The sequence below is a fragment of the Lissotriton vulgaris genome, chromosome 8 (genome assembly GCF_964263255.1).
Source record: "Lissotriton vulgaris chromosome 8, aLisVul1.2, whole genome shotgun sequence".
Taxonomy (NCBI): Eukaryota; Metazoa; Chordata; class Amphibia; order Caudata; family Salamandridae; genus Lissotriton; species Lissotriton vulgaris.
The window spans coordinates 345,957,392-345,975,958 of NC_141696.1; the positions used below are offsets into that span (position 1 = coordinate 345,957,392).

At 42.6% G+C, this 18,567-nt stretch overlaps 1 protein-coding gene across 1 annotated transcript in view; it reads right to left on the reverse strand.

Moving 5' to 3' along the window:
- The window catches only part of LOC147697031 (amine oxidase [flavin-containing] A-like), a 562,294-nt gene that overhangs the window by 12,975 nt on the left and 530,752 nt on the right, over positions 1-18,567 (reverse strand). The window contains exons 12-13 of the mRNA XM_086934108.1: positions 13,005-13,102; positions 1,583-1,694 (exon numbers count right to left, since the gene is read on the reverse strand). Coding sequence (XP_086790234.1) covers positions 1,583-1,694; positions 13,005-13,102 — 210 coding nt within the window. The remainder of the gene's footprint in view (positions 1-1,582; positions 1,695-13,004; positions 13,103-18,567) is intronic.

Here is an 18,567-nt window from a genome sequence, read left to right on the forward strand (position 1 = left end):
GCAAATCCCAAAATTGGGCCATTTGCGAATGCAAAATGGCCTTTGCTTATGTATGAAAAGGCTTTGCATTCGCAATTTAGTTAATCTCAATTTTTTTAAATTACCTGAATTGCGAATGCAATGCGATTCCCTAATGCACATGTAAGAAACCTTTCATAAATGCACAGTTCAATGCACTTCAAGTTGATGGTAACCATGTGCAAAATTTCAAAAATGAACAGAATGCATTTTTCAAAGTGCCATGTTGCGCACAAATGCCCCTCGGGCCTGTGTGTGTGCCCTACCTGTGCACAATTTAACTCTTGGGGGTTCTTCAGGGGGGCTTAGGCTCCCAGGCACCCTTAGCTTTTCATCCCTAATTTGCAATTACCAATTAGGTCATCGCAATTTAGCTAATTCAAAACTATTCGCACCTATGGGCCTTTTAGACATTAGGAACAAATGAAGTCATATTACCTATTACAATTCACTATTTACCGAACCGTGAATAGGTAACATTAAGGAATCGGAAAATCTTTTGTGATTCCTACATACATTGCATTTTGCGATTCCCAAATAGAGATTCAGTAAAAATCGCTGTTTGGGAATCGCAAAATGCTCTTTTGAATGATACACCTGGCCTTACATTTTTTAGCCCCTACGTCACGGCAAAAATTCTGCCGCAGCACAAAGGTGAGCTTCCGGAGAACGGAAGGTCACCCTTCCATGCTCGTGATGGAACCACGCCATCATGAGACACGGGTGGCGTGTGCTCATGACGGCGTGGTCTGTCATGACCACGCCCGCTCATCAATTCGCCCGCACAGGCGGGGAATCAGTGCCACGTGGGTGGAGCAGCCGCAGCAGGACGGAACCACGCTGTCATGAACACATGCCACCCGTGTCTCATGACGGCGTGGTCGGTCCCTAGCACGGAAGAGGTTAACAGTCCTCAGAATCAGCATTTTGTAGCGAAACATATGTCAGCTGTTTGGCTGCTACTGAAACAAGTAGTGATGATGTGTTCCAAAGAAATGTATTCAATAAAAATCAAAATAATGATTACAGAATCCAGGAACATTGGTGTTACTTACCTCTTTATGAAAATGCACAGATTTAGGGATTAAGGTGAGAAGCTTGGGAGAGCTCATTGTGTGTTGACCCTGCTTTGCGCCCATGGTGGGTTAGGCCTCACCCTGAAAATAGGTCCAATGAGATTTTGTCATACCTACCCCTCCTTATGCCAGATGAATTGTCTCAGTGACTTTTGGACCCTACAGTCCTCAGCAAAGAGGTCTCTGCATTGACAGATGCTGGGTGTATACAGAGCAGGCTAGTGTGATGTTGGTGCCTCCACCAGTCAGATGGTTTGCATTTGTGATTTTTGAGAAGTAGAATTCTTGGCAAGCGGCTTCACTCAGTGACCGAACTTATAAAACATTTATTAGCATCTCATTCACACTCACATTTCACAGAGCGGCCATACATTAACCCGTCGTCTGGTTGCTTGTTGTTCTGCAGGTGTAGAGGTAAATATTGCATGCTAGAGCAAATTAATTTTTAAAAGTCAACTCCATTTTGAGCACTTGTCATATTTCAGTACCTCTCTAGCTGCTCTTTCTCCGGCTTGAACTGCGCCCTCCATGTAGCCGCTCCACTGCGTCGCTGTTTCTGTTCCAGCAAAGTATATTCGACCAACAGGCTCTCGAATTACCCTTTAAAACAATGCGTCAATGTCAAAAAAGGGAAAGCATTGCTTTTAGGAATATATTGCACATCGTCACATTTTCTATGAGTATCCCATGTGCTTTTTAGTACAAACATTTGTAGTGAGATTTTAAAGAAAGGAACATGTACCAGAAAGACACGAAGAAAGCAGAAGTACATGTACAAAGAACGTAAAATACGGTACAATTGTCACTACTGAAAAAAAATTAGAACACAGCCATAAATATAAACAAACCCGATCTGAGCTAAACTGGGGACAAGCAAAGTCGGTAAGAGAATATACAAAAAAACTGGCAGGTGTGATGTCTTTGAAGGAAGTTCTGTGTAGAATGTATTAAAATGTTCTAACTAGTTCAAACTGATAAAATTGCATTTTAGATTCAAAATCTTAATTTTTAAAAACGGTGGCATACTGCTGTTACATATCAATGTATGGAATAGGAATTTTTTTATTTGCTAAGAAGTTCGTCACTTTGACAAATTTCTATTATAGTTAATGCACAATAAGCACATTCAGATTTGTATTGGCAAGTCAATATTCGTGCGGATTGGCCACTCAGAAAGTGGAGTCAAAGTTAAAGGGCTGGCATAGGAATTTTAATCTCCTCAGCTAATCAGAATTACACCTAATTTGTTATGACGCAAGAACTTTAGTTTAAATTGGTAGAAAACAGATTTTGAAACATTAGCTTTGGAAAAAGATATAGCGGGGGCTTCAACTCCTCAAAGTTATTTTTCCATACACCTGCTATTCGTGGGTCCAGATCAGAAGAGGACACAAGAATGACATTGAAACAATTAATACATTTGATAAAGTAAGCCCACAGTGTCGTGCAGGGACAGAGGCTCTGTGCAGGTGGCGCTGTAGTTATGGAGGCAAATTCAAATTCAAATTTCAAATGCTTTATTTGGTATATAAAATATAACCATATAGCATACAAAAAAATAAAAACAGATAATACATCATAAACCTTATTTTTTTAAAAAGGACGATTACCATCCTAGAACAAGGACGTGAACTAAATCTCCCCAAAATTAGATAAATGAAATCCTTTTTAGAGGACAGAAATACGGTGTTTCGCTCAAGACACTTTACAAACAGTTAGTTGCATTATTACATTATTTCCTTTAAATAAAGTGATGAAGTGCGTAATCCCAAAGTTGGTCAGATAAGATTAGAATAGCTCATATTTCGTTTAGGGATATAGTTTCTGGTTAAATTCGTGTTAAAATTATTAATAATATATGATAATTTCATCTAAATAAATAATCAACCGATTTAAAATACAAAATAAAACCAGTACAAACAGCAATATACAAACTATTAAAATTACAGGGATCATGTTAATCTGGATCATAGAATGATCGATTTTCTGCTGGAAACACATTTTAAAATGTAAATGGCTACATGCAAACATACATCTGTGCTTTTCAAATCGAACATTAACTGCAAGGCTTCTTTAGTAGTTCTTTTGTTATGTTTTAACCCCTTCAGCGCTGATGACAAAGCCAGCTCGTCATGGGTGTTACCTGCCCTGCGCTTATGACGAGCTGGCTTTGTCATGAACAATGGGATTTCAAAGGATCCAGCATGCAGCGGGAAAACCCCTAGCAGCCAAGGTGTTAAAAACAAAGGCTTTAGGTACATTTTCCTATAAGAAATATAAAATTTACAGAAAAGCATAAAATGGCAACAGCTCTGTTTAGATATCCCGTCGCATGGGCAGGGCAAAGTGCTACTCCTTCCAGTATGGGGGAAGGACACTAGATGGTGCACTGTGCCTAGTCTCAGTCGGGTCAGTACAAAACGGTGTGAACTTTTGGTGACGGTTATCAAATATTGTTGGAGACCTTCTGTGATATTATGTTTGTTGTAGAAAACGTTATGTGTGTTGACTTGCATATCTGGTAGCCCTAACCTTCTTTGCATTTTCCAGGAACAGATCTTTAAGCTCTTTTTTTGAAACCAGGACGCCCAGTTCTGGATTCAAAAATGGGTCGTGGTCAAAAACTGACTTGAACCAAAACTGGATATGCCTAAACCAGGGGATACGCATATGATGTTCTAGTTTTAAACAATCCTTAATTATGGTTTGTGTAAATTCTGTTTCTGCTTTAGACCAAATGGATCTCCATAGGGAGAGGGGACGTAATGCGGCCAAATCTCCGATGTAGGCTAAACCTACTTCCCTATGTATGATCTCTATGGAAGCGGATGCCGGGGTACATAATAAGCGATTAAGGAAATGATTTTCCTGATGTTGAAGTAGCTTACAACTATTAGTGTTATGTCCCCACACGCCGGCCCCGTACAGTGCAGATGACAAACACCTCACGATGTAGATGTGGATCATTTCTTTTATTCTGCGGTTCCCCAGTTTAGTTGCGAATCTAAAGATGCTGTTGGTGTTCCTCGACAATTTTAGTTGTACAGACTCCTGTTCGCTAGTCCAGCCCCCGTCCCCAGAAAAAGTTATCCCTAGGTAACAGAATTTCTTGACGGGTTCTAGCCTGACATTGTCTAAAAAGAAGGTCCTATTTTGCTTGGTCTTTTTCCCACATGCCATCGTAAACGTTTTGCCCTTAATCATTACCAGTTTCCGTTTGACTATAAAAGCAGAAAAGTTGTCAATGAGATGTTGCAGACCGTTTTGAGTACGCGATAAAAGTACTGAGTCGTCTGCATAAAGCAGAATTGGAATGGGCTTACCATCAATACATGGTGCATCCACCGCAGTAGTTCCAAGTATCATATCTATCTCATTGATGAACAATGAAAACAGAAGTGGTGCTAAAACGCATCGTTGCCTTATGCCTCTGTTAACTTTAAAATAAGGAGTGCATTCGCCGGCCGTCCCATAACGTACCTTGCATGTTAGTATTTCATATAATCTAGCGAGAAAGTATATGATTTCTTTAGGTGCTCCCATATCTATTAAAACAGGCCATAAGAGTGAGTGTTCGACCAAATCAAAGCAGAACTGAGATCGGCAAAACATAAAAAAAGGCTTCCTTCCTTAACTGTTGTGTATTTATTAATGATGAGGTCGAGGTTGACGCATTGCTCCATCGTACCAATCCCCCTCCTGAATCCATACTGTACTGGTGATAAAATGGATTCCTCTTCTGCCCAAGTTTCCAGTCTAGCCAGGAGGACCCTGCTTAGTACTTTGATAGAAGAATCGAGGAGGGAGATAGGTCTGTAGTTGCATTCCTCAGCCCTAGAACCCTTCTTGAAGAGTGGTACAATGATTGATTGGCCCCATGTCTGAGGAAGTTCAAATTCAATAGCAGCATTGAAAAAACGTGTAAGGATGGGTGCCCATAGGTGTTTTTCATGTTTATATAAGTCTATGGGCACACCATCCGGTCCAGGGGTCTTGCCACCACTGCTCTTCTCAAGTCCTGCCTTGACCTCGTTCAGGGAAATAGCTAGCGCGATGGTCGGCCATTGGCCAGAAGTATCTGAAAACAAATCATCTGAATTAAAAACCTTGGAGTAATGTTCTATCCAATCTGTACAACTAACATTAGAAGTTACTGCAGGTATGGTGTCGTTCTTTAGAAAAGTGCAATTAATTGTCTCCCATAATAATTTACTGTTTTTTAAAGTTGCCACCATATCTACATTTTCCCATGCCTCATCTTGTAATTGTTTTTTCCTTATTGCTAGCCTGGTTTTGTAAACATGCCGCTTTCCCTAATTTGTTCCGGGTCTCTAGGTTTGATTGACATCACGTGTTTTAATGAGGATAGAGCCTCTATACAGTCTTTGTCAAACCAGCCCGATTGTTTGACTCTGTGTTTACGGTTCTTACCAGTCAATAGGCCCTCTACAGTAGCGTGGATCTTATTGATCATGGGTAGCATAGTTACCGGGTTATACTCGTCTTTGAGGCAATAGCTTATTTCCGCTCCACATTTATCTTTTATTTCCGCTAGTAGTTTGTAGGGGTTAATTTTAGCCCACTTAATTCTGGGGCCATTTGGTCTAGAGGCCATAATTTCTTGTGTCGGCTTACTATATATTTGGGTTTTAGGACCCCGGCCGAGTAAAGTTAGTGAGATGCTGTTGTGATCACTCACAGCTTGCTCCTCTATCCATAGATCACGGTACGCAGTACCACTCGATAATAAAATATGATCAATGTTGGAATTAAAATTCCTGCCCTTAAATGTTGGACATCTGATGTCTCCCCTCTTTTTAGAGCAGTCCAGAAGTTCTAGATCTAACTTGGCGACCAAGCTATTCAAAGCCAACCCATATTTATCATGTGAGAAATGATTTTGGATTTGTGTACTTCTATCTTCTAGGTCGTAAGTGGTACCGCAGATCCCCTTTTGAACATCTGTACAAGCCTGCAGGTTAAATTCCCCTGCCCAAAGAATAACAGGGCAATCTCTGTAGTTGGTGAGAAGATTGTCTATTGCTGTTTCTATTTCCTGTACCACAAAATTTCTATTTGCGTTAAAAATATTGTTATAGAAGTTAACAATAATTAAATCATTAGTTTGCTGGTGTTCAAGGCAAGTTATTAAAGCATGAGGGCCAACATCTATGTGTTTACCTAGTTTGAATTCTGTGAGCCCAGTAAAGGTCAGGGTCAATAAGCCACCCTTTGCTCTGTCAGCAACCGGGTCCTCGGCGTTTATATAAAAGGATGTATAACCTTCAACAGTAATTTGATCTCTGTACCATGTCTCTTGGAGACATATTATGTCATGCCCTTGGGCGATAAAATCATTCCAAAATGGAGTATCAAATTTGCTATTAATGCCTGCTATATTCCAGGTTATAAAGTTCAATCCAACTCCAGTTACGTATAGTGGTTGGTGGGATGGTGATAACCTATGGCTGCCTGTATGTATAGTATCAATAGTGGGCGTGTTGTTATGTTTTGATGGAACATTCGCCTCTGTGCATAAGTTTTATCCAGATCGCATAGGTATTGGTCTTTCTCCAAATTGACAGGGGGGTCCGCATTCTGGGCTAGATCTATTATAATGGATCTTATGCTAACTATTTTTCCCTCAACAGAATGCTGATAAAACATGTCCACATCCTGCCCCTCTTCTTGGCCTTCCTCGTTGCCCTCCTCCTGACCATCGTTTAGAGTTTCCACGATCGCTCCATGATTGGTGCCCCTCGGGGACATCTCATTAAATTTACCAGTTACAGACGAATCAACATTACATGACAGTCAGTCTACCCCCTCTAAATTTGAAAACGGCTCGAATCGGTTTGATAAGGGTAGGTGAAACATAGCCCTATTGAAAGTGTTGGCTACATATGGCTCCCTTCTATATGCATGGCGCCGGTGGAACGGTGGGCCAAGTCTTATACCAGGGTAGAAATAATTTAGGTCTAATGTTTGGATGTCCCCCTCTCTGCCTAACCTTGGTTCCCTGCTGTTGAAATCAACCACCCAGGGATCTTTAAAACTCACAATGACACAGTCACCTTCCAGGTCCTTGGTAGTGTTCCCTATCCAGTTTACCCTCCTAACGTTAAGTATCTCTGTGTTGGAAAAGGGGGGGAGTGTTCTGTTGGTATTAAGCCAGTAGATGACTTTGTGCTTCAAGTCCCTATGTGTTTCCCGCTTCTCGGTTCCAATCCCGCGTACTCCCACCATGATGATTCTATAAGGTATTGCTTCCGGTGGAAGATTTACATGGGGGGCTCGTTGGTGAATATGTTTATTGTTCGTATCACCCTGTGCCTTGGGCAAGTTGTCTGTTGTATGAACACGTGACTCGGGTTGGTTCTTAGGCGTGGCGCCTACCCTTGCAGCTGTGTTTCTAGCAGACCCCTTTAAATTGGGATCTGGCGTACTTTTATTCAGCGTGGTTGTTGCGGGTAGAGTGACCAAGGGTGTGTTGGTATTGGATTTCATTGTTACACTTTTAGTACTTGGGACGGTAGTTGGTATTGTGGTAGTAGGATGTGGGACCTTTGGGTTCTTTAAAACTGTTGTAATGGCGTCGCGTCTGGTTGTGTTACCAGAAACTAATTTTTCTAAGTGATCTAATTTAGAATTAATCTGTTTCGTCCTTTCAATTAGTGGTAACATTAGTGACCTAACCAGCTTTTCCATTTTCTCAATTAGCCTTGCTTCACTACACCCATGCAGGACTAGATGGGGGTTGTCATTAACTATTAGAGGTGAGGTAACAGGTGGCACAGGCTCTCGGGGTACCCTTTGTACTTTTTTGCGCCTCTTTACTGCCACCTTCTTTGGTGGACTAACACCTCTTTTCCTTTTACCTGGTGGGTTAGTAGTACTGATGGTACCAATATTCGTGTTCTCTGGTAACTCTAAATTAGCATGCACAGAGATTGCAGGTGGGGATGACAATAATGCTGGTGAATTAACAGTACTAATATTAGTGGTCTCACGCGTCTCTGTATTAACATGTACAGAGATAGCGGGAGAAGATGGCTGCAATGGTGAGATGGATAATACGGGTGATGAAACGCAGGAGGCACGAGAGGTCAGACTGATAGGGGTAGAATTTAATAGGGAACATGCCTCAGTGCTATCGATTTCTCCTTGTGTGTGACTGAATACTGGGCTCAGAGTGACTAGTGGAGTGGTGCTTGGAACAGGTTCAGGTGTAACAGATGTTCCTATCTTGCCAAGCGAGGAGCGTTTCCCAGTTAAAAGATCTAGCGACAAGCGCTTCTCCACTAGCGCTATCTCTTTCTCTATAACCACCTTTTCCCGTGTCAAGAATTGATCAATATTGCCAGTAGCAACCACCCCAGTGGATGCAATAGGGACCTTGCGGTCCTTCCTAAGTGTCCGCACCATAGTGCAACAAAGAAGTCAATAATGATACACAGAACAGTGTGTTAGATGGCGCAAATCTAAATACCAGTTTATGGGGTCCAATATCCGACACGACAGGGGGGTGGCCCAGCCCGGCGTCCTCTGGCCTCTGAGGGCCTAAGAGGGCCCGTCCTTTGCCCGGGCTTCGCCCGGCATCCCGCGATGCGGGTGACGCGCGCTTTAGTAGCGCCTCCGGGGGCGGTGTCTGGCGATGGCGGCTCCTGCCGCAATGCAACAAGGGAGACGTAGTCCTCCACTCTGCGGCCGCAGGTGACAGGAGCGGCGGTGGGAGGACTACGATGTGGTTTTGTGGCAGCCCGGTGTTTCTGTGAGTCAGTAAGTGCCCCAGCGATATCCACAAGGCAGGGAAGGGAGACACCCGCTCCGCCGGTGACGCGCGCTTTAGTAGCGCCTCCGGGGGTGGTGTCTGGCGATGGCGGCTCCTGCCGCAATGCAACAAGGGAGACGTAGTCCTCCACTCGGCGTCCGCAGGTGACAGGAGCGGCGGCGGGAGGACTACGATGCGGTTTTGTGGCAGCCCGGTGTTTCTGTAATTCAGTAAGTGCCCCAGCGATATCCACAAGGCAGGGAAGGGAGACACCCGCTCCGCCGGTGACGCGCGCTTTAGTAGCGCCTCCGGGGGCAGTGTCTGGCGATGGCGGCTCCTGCCGCAATGCAACAAGGGAGACGTAGTCCTCCACTCGGCGGCCGCAGGTGACAGGAGCGGCGGCGGGAGGACTACGATGTGGTTTTGTGGCAGCCCGGTGTTTCTGTGAGTCAGTAAGTGCCCCAGCGATATCCACAAGGCAGGGAAGGGAGACAAGGTGAGGGACCCAGCCAAAGGCGAGAAGGCTAGACACGACAACCAGAGCACAAAACTCACGGCCAAAGATTCCGAAACTACGTTGACTAGATGCATTGTCCATCCAACGGCTACACCGTGTGCGCATATCCCATGTGCAGTGTCAAAGTCTGTGCACAGGGAAATACGGGGGAATAGAGCAGACGAAAGACCCTGCTTTAAGAGCATGTTGCCCATCACTGAAGGGTATGCACAGCATGTTTGGGTGGTATAGATCTGGGTGTAGGGTGTGGCCCAAAAATATGCCTTTTTCCCTGTGTCCATTGTGCGTGGCAGAAGGCCTAACCAGTGGGTTCTACGGACTTAGGTGCTGCATGTTGGGCCTAATCAAATGTCAGGCACTGCACCCAGAACCAGCTGAGCACAGCTGAAGGATGTACACAGCAGAGACAGTGGGTGTGGTGGTTGGCCACACAACAAGGACAAAAGGCATGCCCTGCGCCCACAACCAAGATTACATGGCCAAAGGCCATGTTCAGTGGCTCTGTGCTTTGGCAAGTGACAAAGGTATACCATTAAACAAGGTCACACATACAGTTAAATGCATTTCACAAGGTTATATTTAAGTATGCAGAAGGCAAATAACACTTGTGAAAAAAAGACATTTCCCGAAAAAAAGTCTGTAGAAGGAATGTTATGGTTGTGACTCAAAACGGTATAAAGGACATTTTCCAGTGATACTGAACCAATAAAATCACAACTGTTCCAATGCTCTCTACTAATTTCTTCACCCACTACAGTGAACTCTGGGCAAAGCTGAACCCCATGGAAACAAAGCCAAAGCACATATTGGAGTAGATTTTGTCATTGCAGTGTATGCCTCCACCCAAAATGGCCTAAGGTCATGCTGATCATACTATGGATAGGGCTGTTGACTGGCTGCCCTGGCCAAATAAAACCCCATCCTACACCCAAAGTACACCAGTTACTGTTGAAGTCAGTTCTTACACACACCAGCAACCTTTCACACTCATTGTTAGTGCATTGGGAGATGAACTGGTGAATTTCACAGTTTTGAGTTTTAACAGAAGAATCCCTTTAATTGAAGTTATTCAGGCAATATATTAATGCCAATAACCTAAGGATGGACAGTGAGGCCTCTGCAATACCATTACACATACGAAGATTCCACCCCTCTTCAATCTTTAAAATATTCTGAGTAAATTGTTATAACCCACTAGAAGGGTAGCCAGCAATTATTAATCTATGTAAGTGTTTTTAGAGCACAACCATCATGCTTCACAGCAACTTGATCAGGTCTTGTAGACTGAGAAAGTGACAGGTTTTGACCAGCCATGATGGGGCCCATGGAATTGGCAATGGAGGATCGAAAGATCATAAGGTCAAACTGTGCTTTTGGCATGAACCTCTTTTGTTATGGGATTACCGGTTAAGAGTCCTCTCAGAGATGTGGTGTGGTGAGCAGTGGAGGGAGTGTGCTTAGTGGAACTGCGTATATTGAGCCTCGACCAAGAAGGGCAACTACATTAGGATCCTCTCAGGAGTAAAATTAACACAGGGGGCATATTTACAAGCCCCTATAGCCATCACAATGTCACTTTTCTCGACTTTGTGGTGGCGACAGGGGCTTTGCCTTATTCACACTTAACATGGCTTAACATCGTTTTTTGAAAAAGTCACCCTTTCACACTATATTTAGCGTGAAAGCGGTGGGCAATGGGTGTTGTGGTGGGCGTTCCACCGCAACACCCATTGATTTTCACGCTGCCCCATATTTTCAAGGGTGGCGTAAATATGGGGCAGCATCAAAATTAAGGCCAGGGAAAACCTGGTTTTACCATGGCCAACGAGGAAAAATGTATAATTTCTCCTCGCTTCTGCTGTTTCAATGTATGCCGCATTGTGTGGCACACAAAGAAATAGCAAAACACCATTGATTGTTTATGTGCCATTCATTAAAAAAAAAATAACATTTTGCAACTTCTATGTGTGCTCCATTAAGCTGCACTCATAGAAATTTCAAAACGCCATTTCAGATTGTTTATGTGCAGGAAGGGACACCTTACTGCACATAAACAACCATTCCCAATACTTGAAGAGTGCCAAACAGTTATGACTGTGAAAGTACTTGCTTACTTAATACAGTAATGAACACTAGTAGAATATTTAGAGGGTTGCCTTAATAACTGGTCCCAATCAGTTTACTGTAGTTGTTGCTAGACAATTTAAAAGTTATATACATTTCACAGACCTCCGGGCAGAGTATCTGGCTCTTCTATATTTTCTGTTGGGGGATTTCTGCGCTGGTGGAGATTTCCAACAATATATAAGTGCAATAACTTAGTAGCAGGTGTGGGAGTGACTGGGGGTGGGTGGGGAGAAATTGGAAATAATTACTACAACATAGGTGGGGTTGAAAAACAGTGAACAAGTGGTTTATGGGAGGACATGCTAGTGCAAAGAATATTTTTCTTGTACACCCACGAGCCAGGTACTTTTTAAACCTTCACTATATCCCACCACTCACATTTTAATACCCCTACCACTTGCATCACACACACCACACATAGTCTAACTTTCAGTGCTCCCACGTAGTCGTAGGTCGCAGCACGCCGCATCCCGCTAGAGGGGTGCGAAGACCCTTATGATGAAGCATGACACCAAGGGGCCTGTTGGTGTGTGAGAGGTATTTTACAAAACACTGTGTGTCCCCACACTTTTGGTAGACACATTTCCCTTTCCACTGTGAGTAGGATTCCTTTTGTTTATGTAATAGTGCAAAGACATACCCACTTAAGAGTAAGAACATTACAATTCACAAAAATACACATTTGAATCTATTACATTATATTTATTCTAGGGCTGGGCTTGAGTATTTTCATGTGTGTTTTGTCAGTAAAACAGGCTTAAATGTACTCCAGCCCAGCCTAGGAGTAAGTTCAGTGCCACATATGGCTAATTACTCATGCTGCAACACCCTTAAATAGAAATCAATGGAGACAGGATCTAACACTAACACATAGAGAAACAGATGAAATAAAATGTAAAACATAGCATTTGAACTAAAACTTTAATTAAATTAACTTCAATTTGAATAATTTTTTTAAATTAAAAAAATCCAATTGTTATTTTAATATACATAACAAGTTAATATACTATATTTTAATAACCACACATGAAATAATACATAGCTTGCATCCAAGTCTGCAACACATCCAACACAAATAATTCTGCATGGGGTAGGGAGGAAAAATTAACAATCTAAATTAACAATCTAATTTATTTATTTAATTAGAAAATAAGTATAATGTCTTCATATGTAATTTTAGTGAAGGAGTGTTGTCTCTTGTCACTGTGGTAATCCTAGGTAAATAGGAGTGAGAGAAATGTGTTCAATTAATGTTAATTACAAAAGATATATGTTTTATTAATTTAAAATGTGAAAAATTACTAACTAACTTTTCACTCATAAATTCAGTCACAGGAGTCTTCATCTATGCGAAAATCTAGACACAGACACAACGGTAAATTCCAGCAGCGAGTAGATTTACACCTAGGTGTAGGTGTAACTCCACATGTGAGGAGATGTACACATACAAATTTTCCTTAGTAAATAGGGCCCAATGAAATCTAAATCACCATACCTTCCAAACTGAGTCAGGATTCCTGGTGGAAAGTAACAAGTGTAACATCCACCTGAATACTGCTCCTCACACCAGTCCTTCTCTTCATAGTGTACTGGCTGCAAAACAAAGTTTCAAGAAGTCACTGCAACATGAATTTATGCAGTACAGCATACCACTAACAACCATGGGGACACGTAGATGTTCTTCTAATATGTTATGACTCCTTCACAAATCAGACCATTTTACTGAAATTTCTCTACAAAGCAATGGATATAGATAAACATTTTTATCGACGAGCATGTCTGTCCTTTTAGTGTTGACTATTGCCCTCAGCATCAAAGAAATTCAGTTTGATTCTTCCAGGAAGCAGCATTATTACGCCATTGTAGCTTTCAGCAAAATTGATCCTATCATGTGTATGTTTGTTGATTTGCCCTAACACATAACGTGATGAAAAAAACATTTCATGACATGTGGAGTGTGCATGTTCACCAATTCAGCTCCTGCTTACTAAGTATTGTGGTCCTGGGTGTCTCGAGTGTTTTATAGTATTTGTTTGTGTTTTCACCATGATCAGAATTCAAATATGGTATGGGTCAAGGTATTCTCAGAGGGTACAAAGTGTCAGCATTTTTCATCATTTAATTAGTTGGCTTTGCCTACTTGGACCATGACATACAGGTAAAAAGGAAATTGTAAATGCTGTGATGCAACTTGAATCTGGATGATATGGCTCTTTAAAACACAAATAAACTGTGGGCAAGGTGCTAAGCGAAAGCCATATGCATTTTATATCTAGTTGATAAAGAACATTAGAGGAAATGATCTGTATTATTTATTGATCTTGGGTATGTATTAAAGGAAGTCCTATCACTGAATCTCCAAAATTCAAACATTATTTTTCTGGTAAGCGCTTTGTCACTGTCTAATGGGATTAAGGACTTCAAGACAGTGAGAAGACTCAACTCATGAAGGGTCATAAACACACATAGAACAGGATGGCTGAAGTGTTATTATCCTAAAGTTTCAAAAACTAGAGTTAGTCCTCTGCCAAACATGGAAAATAATCTTGTGAGCCTTTATCTGGAATGGACCTGGCTGAAATCAAGGCAAAGATGTTCGTTTAAAAAGACATGGGGCAAGTCCCTGTCCTACGACTGGTCAAGAAACCCCATAATTTGTAAGGGTCTCACCAGGTAGAGCAGGAAATGATCTATAATCACCACACTTGGTAAATACAGATACTCCACGGTGTGGTGCATTGCAGTAGTTAACAGACATTTTGAGTTCCAGAGGTCAGATTTGTAGTTGATTATATTGGCGTGCAAACGCCTGTTAATGCACATTTCAGGAAATTTGTGAGACTTCGAAATGAAGGACAACGTAGAATCATGTTGACCATTGAGAAATAGTTTGATATCCATTTTTGCTTTTAATTAGATGTAGAAGGAACTAGCTCTTTTACTGAAGAAATTGTGGTCATAGTTGATCATTTGCTAGCTCATTGTTGCACCACAGCCCAATTGAAGACGTCGAATATATCATATGTTTATATTTGTAATTATAGGTTTGAGCGGAATAGCATCAGGGGGCCAGAACTAGAATACCTAAAGACAGACGGTCAACAGCGCATTTACATGCAGGATCATCCAGGGCACATGCCTCTACTGAAGACTTTTTCAAACTGGGATTTTAATAATCACGTTCACATGCGCAAAGTTGCCAAAATATTCCTTTTTATGGTCTGGCCTGACAGGTCAAGCTGTATCCAGACAATTATGTGAGAACACCAGGAGAGAGGCTTTAGCTGTGCCCACATGTTGGGAGCCAGGAGTACATGTTTTGCTTGGACAGAATTTGTGTGCTTCCACAAAAAAGTGCTTGATCTCTGCACAGCTGTGATCATTTTCTTTATTTATCCAACTGCCTGAGGTTGAACTTTCAGGGGCGCACACATACATGCTATTAAAGTGTCTTAGATAAGTAGATAATGTTCAGTGTTTTTCTCTGGCAGCAGCACAGATGGGAGGAGGGCAGTCATTAACTGCTACTGAGTTTTAAGCTCTGGCTTGGCAGTGCAACTGTCACCTGACCATTTAACTTTCAACAATATAATTCTACAGTTCTCTGCTTCTACAAAAATACATAGCCATTCCCACGCTATCTACTCGTAATATTGCACATAATCACTAAACATTTTTTTAAACCCAGACCTAATGGCATTGCCAATGCTTGTTGAAGTTGACAGTGCTGATGTAATGCCAGCACTTACTAAACATGCTTTGAGCATGGTCAATGCACTTCCAGCATTTATCTAAATAGGCATATACATGCTTTCAAAAAGTTTGGAGTTTGCAGGAAAATTGTTAAACGTATTTAATTTAACAAAGTAGCTGGTTGAATCGACACTTTTCAGTAAAACAGTAAATAAATCTAAGAAACAAGTAGCACAAATAGCTCCAAAGGCAAAAGGTCTGGCTTTATTTTAAGTGCAAGTTACTGTTTGTCAGGTTTGTGTGATTGGTTGTGGGTTGTGTGGAAAAGGGCGAGTGGATGAATCTAAGAATGAGGCAATAGGTGAACATGTAGATAAATGGATGAGCAACTACATATATGGAATGATGGATTGGTGAGTTATGGCATTGATGACTAAAGGAGTTCATGGATGCTACTCAGAAGCCAAACAGCCACATTTAACATCGTTAAATAAAAATTGACAGGTTAGAATCTTTACAAAAGTGTATTTTCCTGTATACTTGTCTTTCTTCTGCATCATATAACACAACACCATACATTGAGAGGAGTACACTACTTTTGGATCCATAGCATACCTTCATCAGATATCTTGGTGTTGCGTGTCTTGCAAGATTAATACTTTATAATGCACAATTGCTGGTAGCAGAGGCAACTTTTCACCATGATATTTCTGATTTAAATGAAGACTCTCACCCCAAAACAATAGTAGATGTTGAACTAAATAAGAGCTGCCTTGAATACATGCCTTACTCCATGTTTTTAAGATTAGGGCTACCCTGGCATTGATTACACTTTAAAAAAGAGTTTGACTCTTACTTGGGTGAAATTCATAAAACTACTGTACAAATGAAATGATAATTCCCTGCAATGGTGATGGGAACACGCCATAGGTCGTACTTGACATTTACATTCGCAAAATGCCTAAAGGTCTGAAGAATCTAGTCTGATCAACATGTAAATGGCATTTACAATAACCAATGAATGAGGGATTGTTGTTTAAAGTGTATGGGGTGGAAAGGGAATCAAGCACTGCATCTTTAATGGGCGTGGTCTTGTAAAGTGATTTAATGCTGTGCAGCCGGTTGACAAATCAATGCCTACATTCGCTTGTGTTGGACAGGATATTTCTAGAGTGTTTGGTAGTAGTAGTTTCTTTTTAGGAAAGATGCCATGCCCTTTAAACTCTGTCATAGACAATGTTTTACATTTTCAAGTTTAAATACCAATCTACTAGATGGGGCCAGTGTACAGCCCCTGTCCTTTTTAATACCAATATTGCCTCTGTGCAGCGGCAGTTCCTCCTTTAGGGCTGAGGAGGTCACCCCACTAAACAAAATGCTGCAGAGTCGAAAAATAAGATGGCAATAAAGGTAATTTATTACCATTTAATTGTTTCCCTACTGCCAAGCCGAGCAACAGGGTGAGGTGGGGCCACTGCTTCCTGGGTGGAAGCAGCAGGAAGGAGTGGTGGGTACTTACGATTAAAGGGAATGTGTCACTTTGGACAGCTGTCTTACGACGGCCAGCCTGATGTGCATTTTAAACCTCTCCAACCCAGCTGTATTAGACAGCTGGCTAGAGAGCAGGTACAAGCCTCTTGTTCCTTTGGAAGCGTTGAGGCAGCCCGCTCCAGCCCATTCTGGTGCTTCTCTCATGCTTGGTAATAGCAGTAGCATGAAAGCAGCATCTGGAAGAGTTAGGGGAGTGGCTCTGAGACTCCTCTCAATCTTATAGCCTTGTACTGCAGCAGGATCGAAGAGGAACGTGACGATGTGGTAGTAGGTAAGATGGCTATTTTATGTTCCGATCAAACTGCTTTTATACCCACTTGCAGGCAGTGTGAGAAACTCACACTCTGTGCTGGTTTCTCACAGTGCCTGTAAGCAGGTCAAACATTTCGCCTCACCATTTTAGAATTTAAGCAGCCGCTACTGCCTCTCTGACCAGCTTGATGTGACTTGATGGTTTGGGTGCCATCACATTAAAGACTGCACACTTAGAAGACCAAAACAGTAGCCTACAGCTCACGCAGGAGGACCTGGAAAACCGAAGTATGTGTAACAACCTACGCATCAGAGGAGTTCCCCATGGGTCGGAAGGCAAAGACATCATGGCCTTCACTACAGACCTTCTCCAGGCGATTCGCAAAAACGAAGATGCATCTCAACCCGTCCTGGATAGAGCACATCGGGTTCCGGGCCCCAGAAACCGCCTGGATATCATCCCCGACATACTCATACGGGTCCACTTCTTTGCCGAAAAAGAAACCATCTTGAAAAAGATTCAGGGAGCCACAACCTTATCCTATATTGGCCACTTGATCCAAATGTTTCAAGGCATAGCCCCTGCCAGTCTTCGGAGGCGAAAACATTTTAAACCTGTCACGGACAAGCTTCATGAACTTAACATCAAATACCAGTGGGGCCACCCCTTTGCCCTCATATTCATCTGGGACGACAAACAATGTGCCCTCCATTCACTGAACGAAGTGAAACAACTCCTCCATATTCCACTGAATCCTGAAGACGGGGATCCTCTCTTTCAACATGGGCGCTCCAGAAACCCCCTCGCCTGGAATGGTTTACTGTCCCCCGCCTAACTACAGGAGATGCCTCCGGGAGGGGACTCCTCCCAGGTTAAACAGGAGATTTTCGATCATATCCGGTCTCTGAGTAACTCTTCCCCTCAAACTCGATCCCCTGAAGATAAAGAATGATCCAGACAGGGAATGCCCGGTTCTCTGTGCTTCCGCAATCTAACATAGCGGCCTAGCGCCCGGATGTGTTAGAGAGAATTTGATTGCCTACCAAATGCTTAACCATCTTGATGCAAAGGAGAGGCATGAATCCCCACGAAAAGGACACACGGACACATGCAGCACAGCTTTTAGACCTTGAACCTAATCACAGATAGCCATGACACCGGCTTCTGGCTTTTCTGGAGGCGACCTGGCAGCAGGCAACCTCTGAGTGTTACCCTGCAGCGGGCAGCTGGAGGTGGAGACCTACAAATCTGCCTGCTCCTGCCATCCCCCCACATCTACAGTGTCCCTTTGAGGAGTGACTTCTTTAGAATGGCCCGTTCTTTGGAATGTGGGCTGTTCCTCGTGGACTTTGACATTGGGAACATTACCCTCCCCCCTCTTTCCTCCCTTCCCAGTCATCATTCCTTGGATGCGCTTTTGGTGGGGGTGACTCAGTTGGGTACTCCCAGCCTTGGTAGCTTGGATGTCGTTTGTCGGCATCCTGCTGTTTCAACTGCTTTGCATGTCTTTATATACCCTACTGTATTGGGGACTGCCTTGGGGGGAAGTTGGGATCCAACT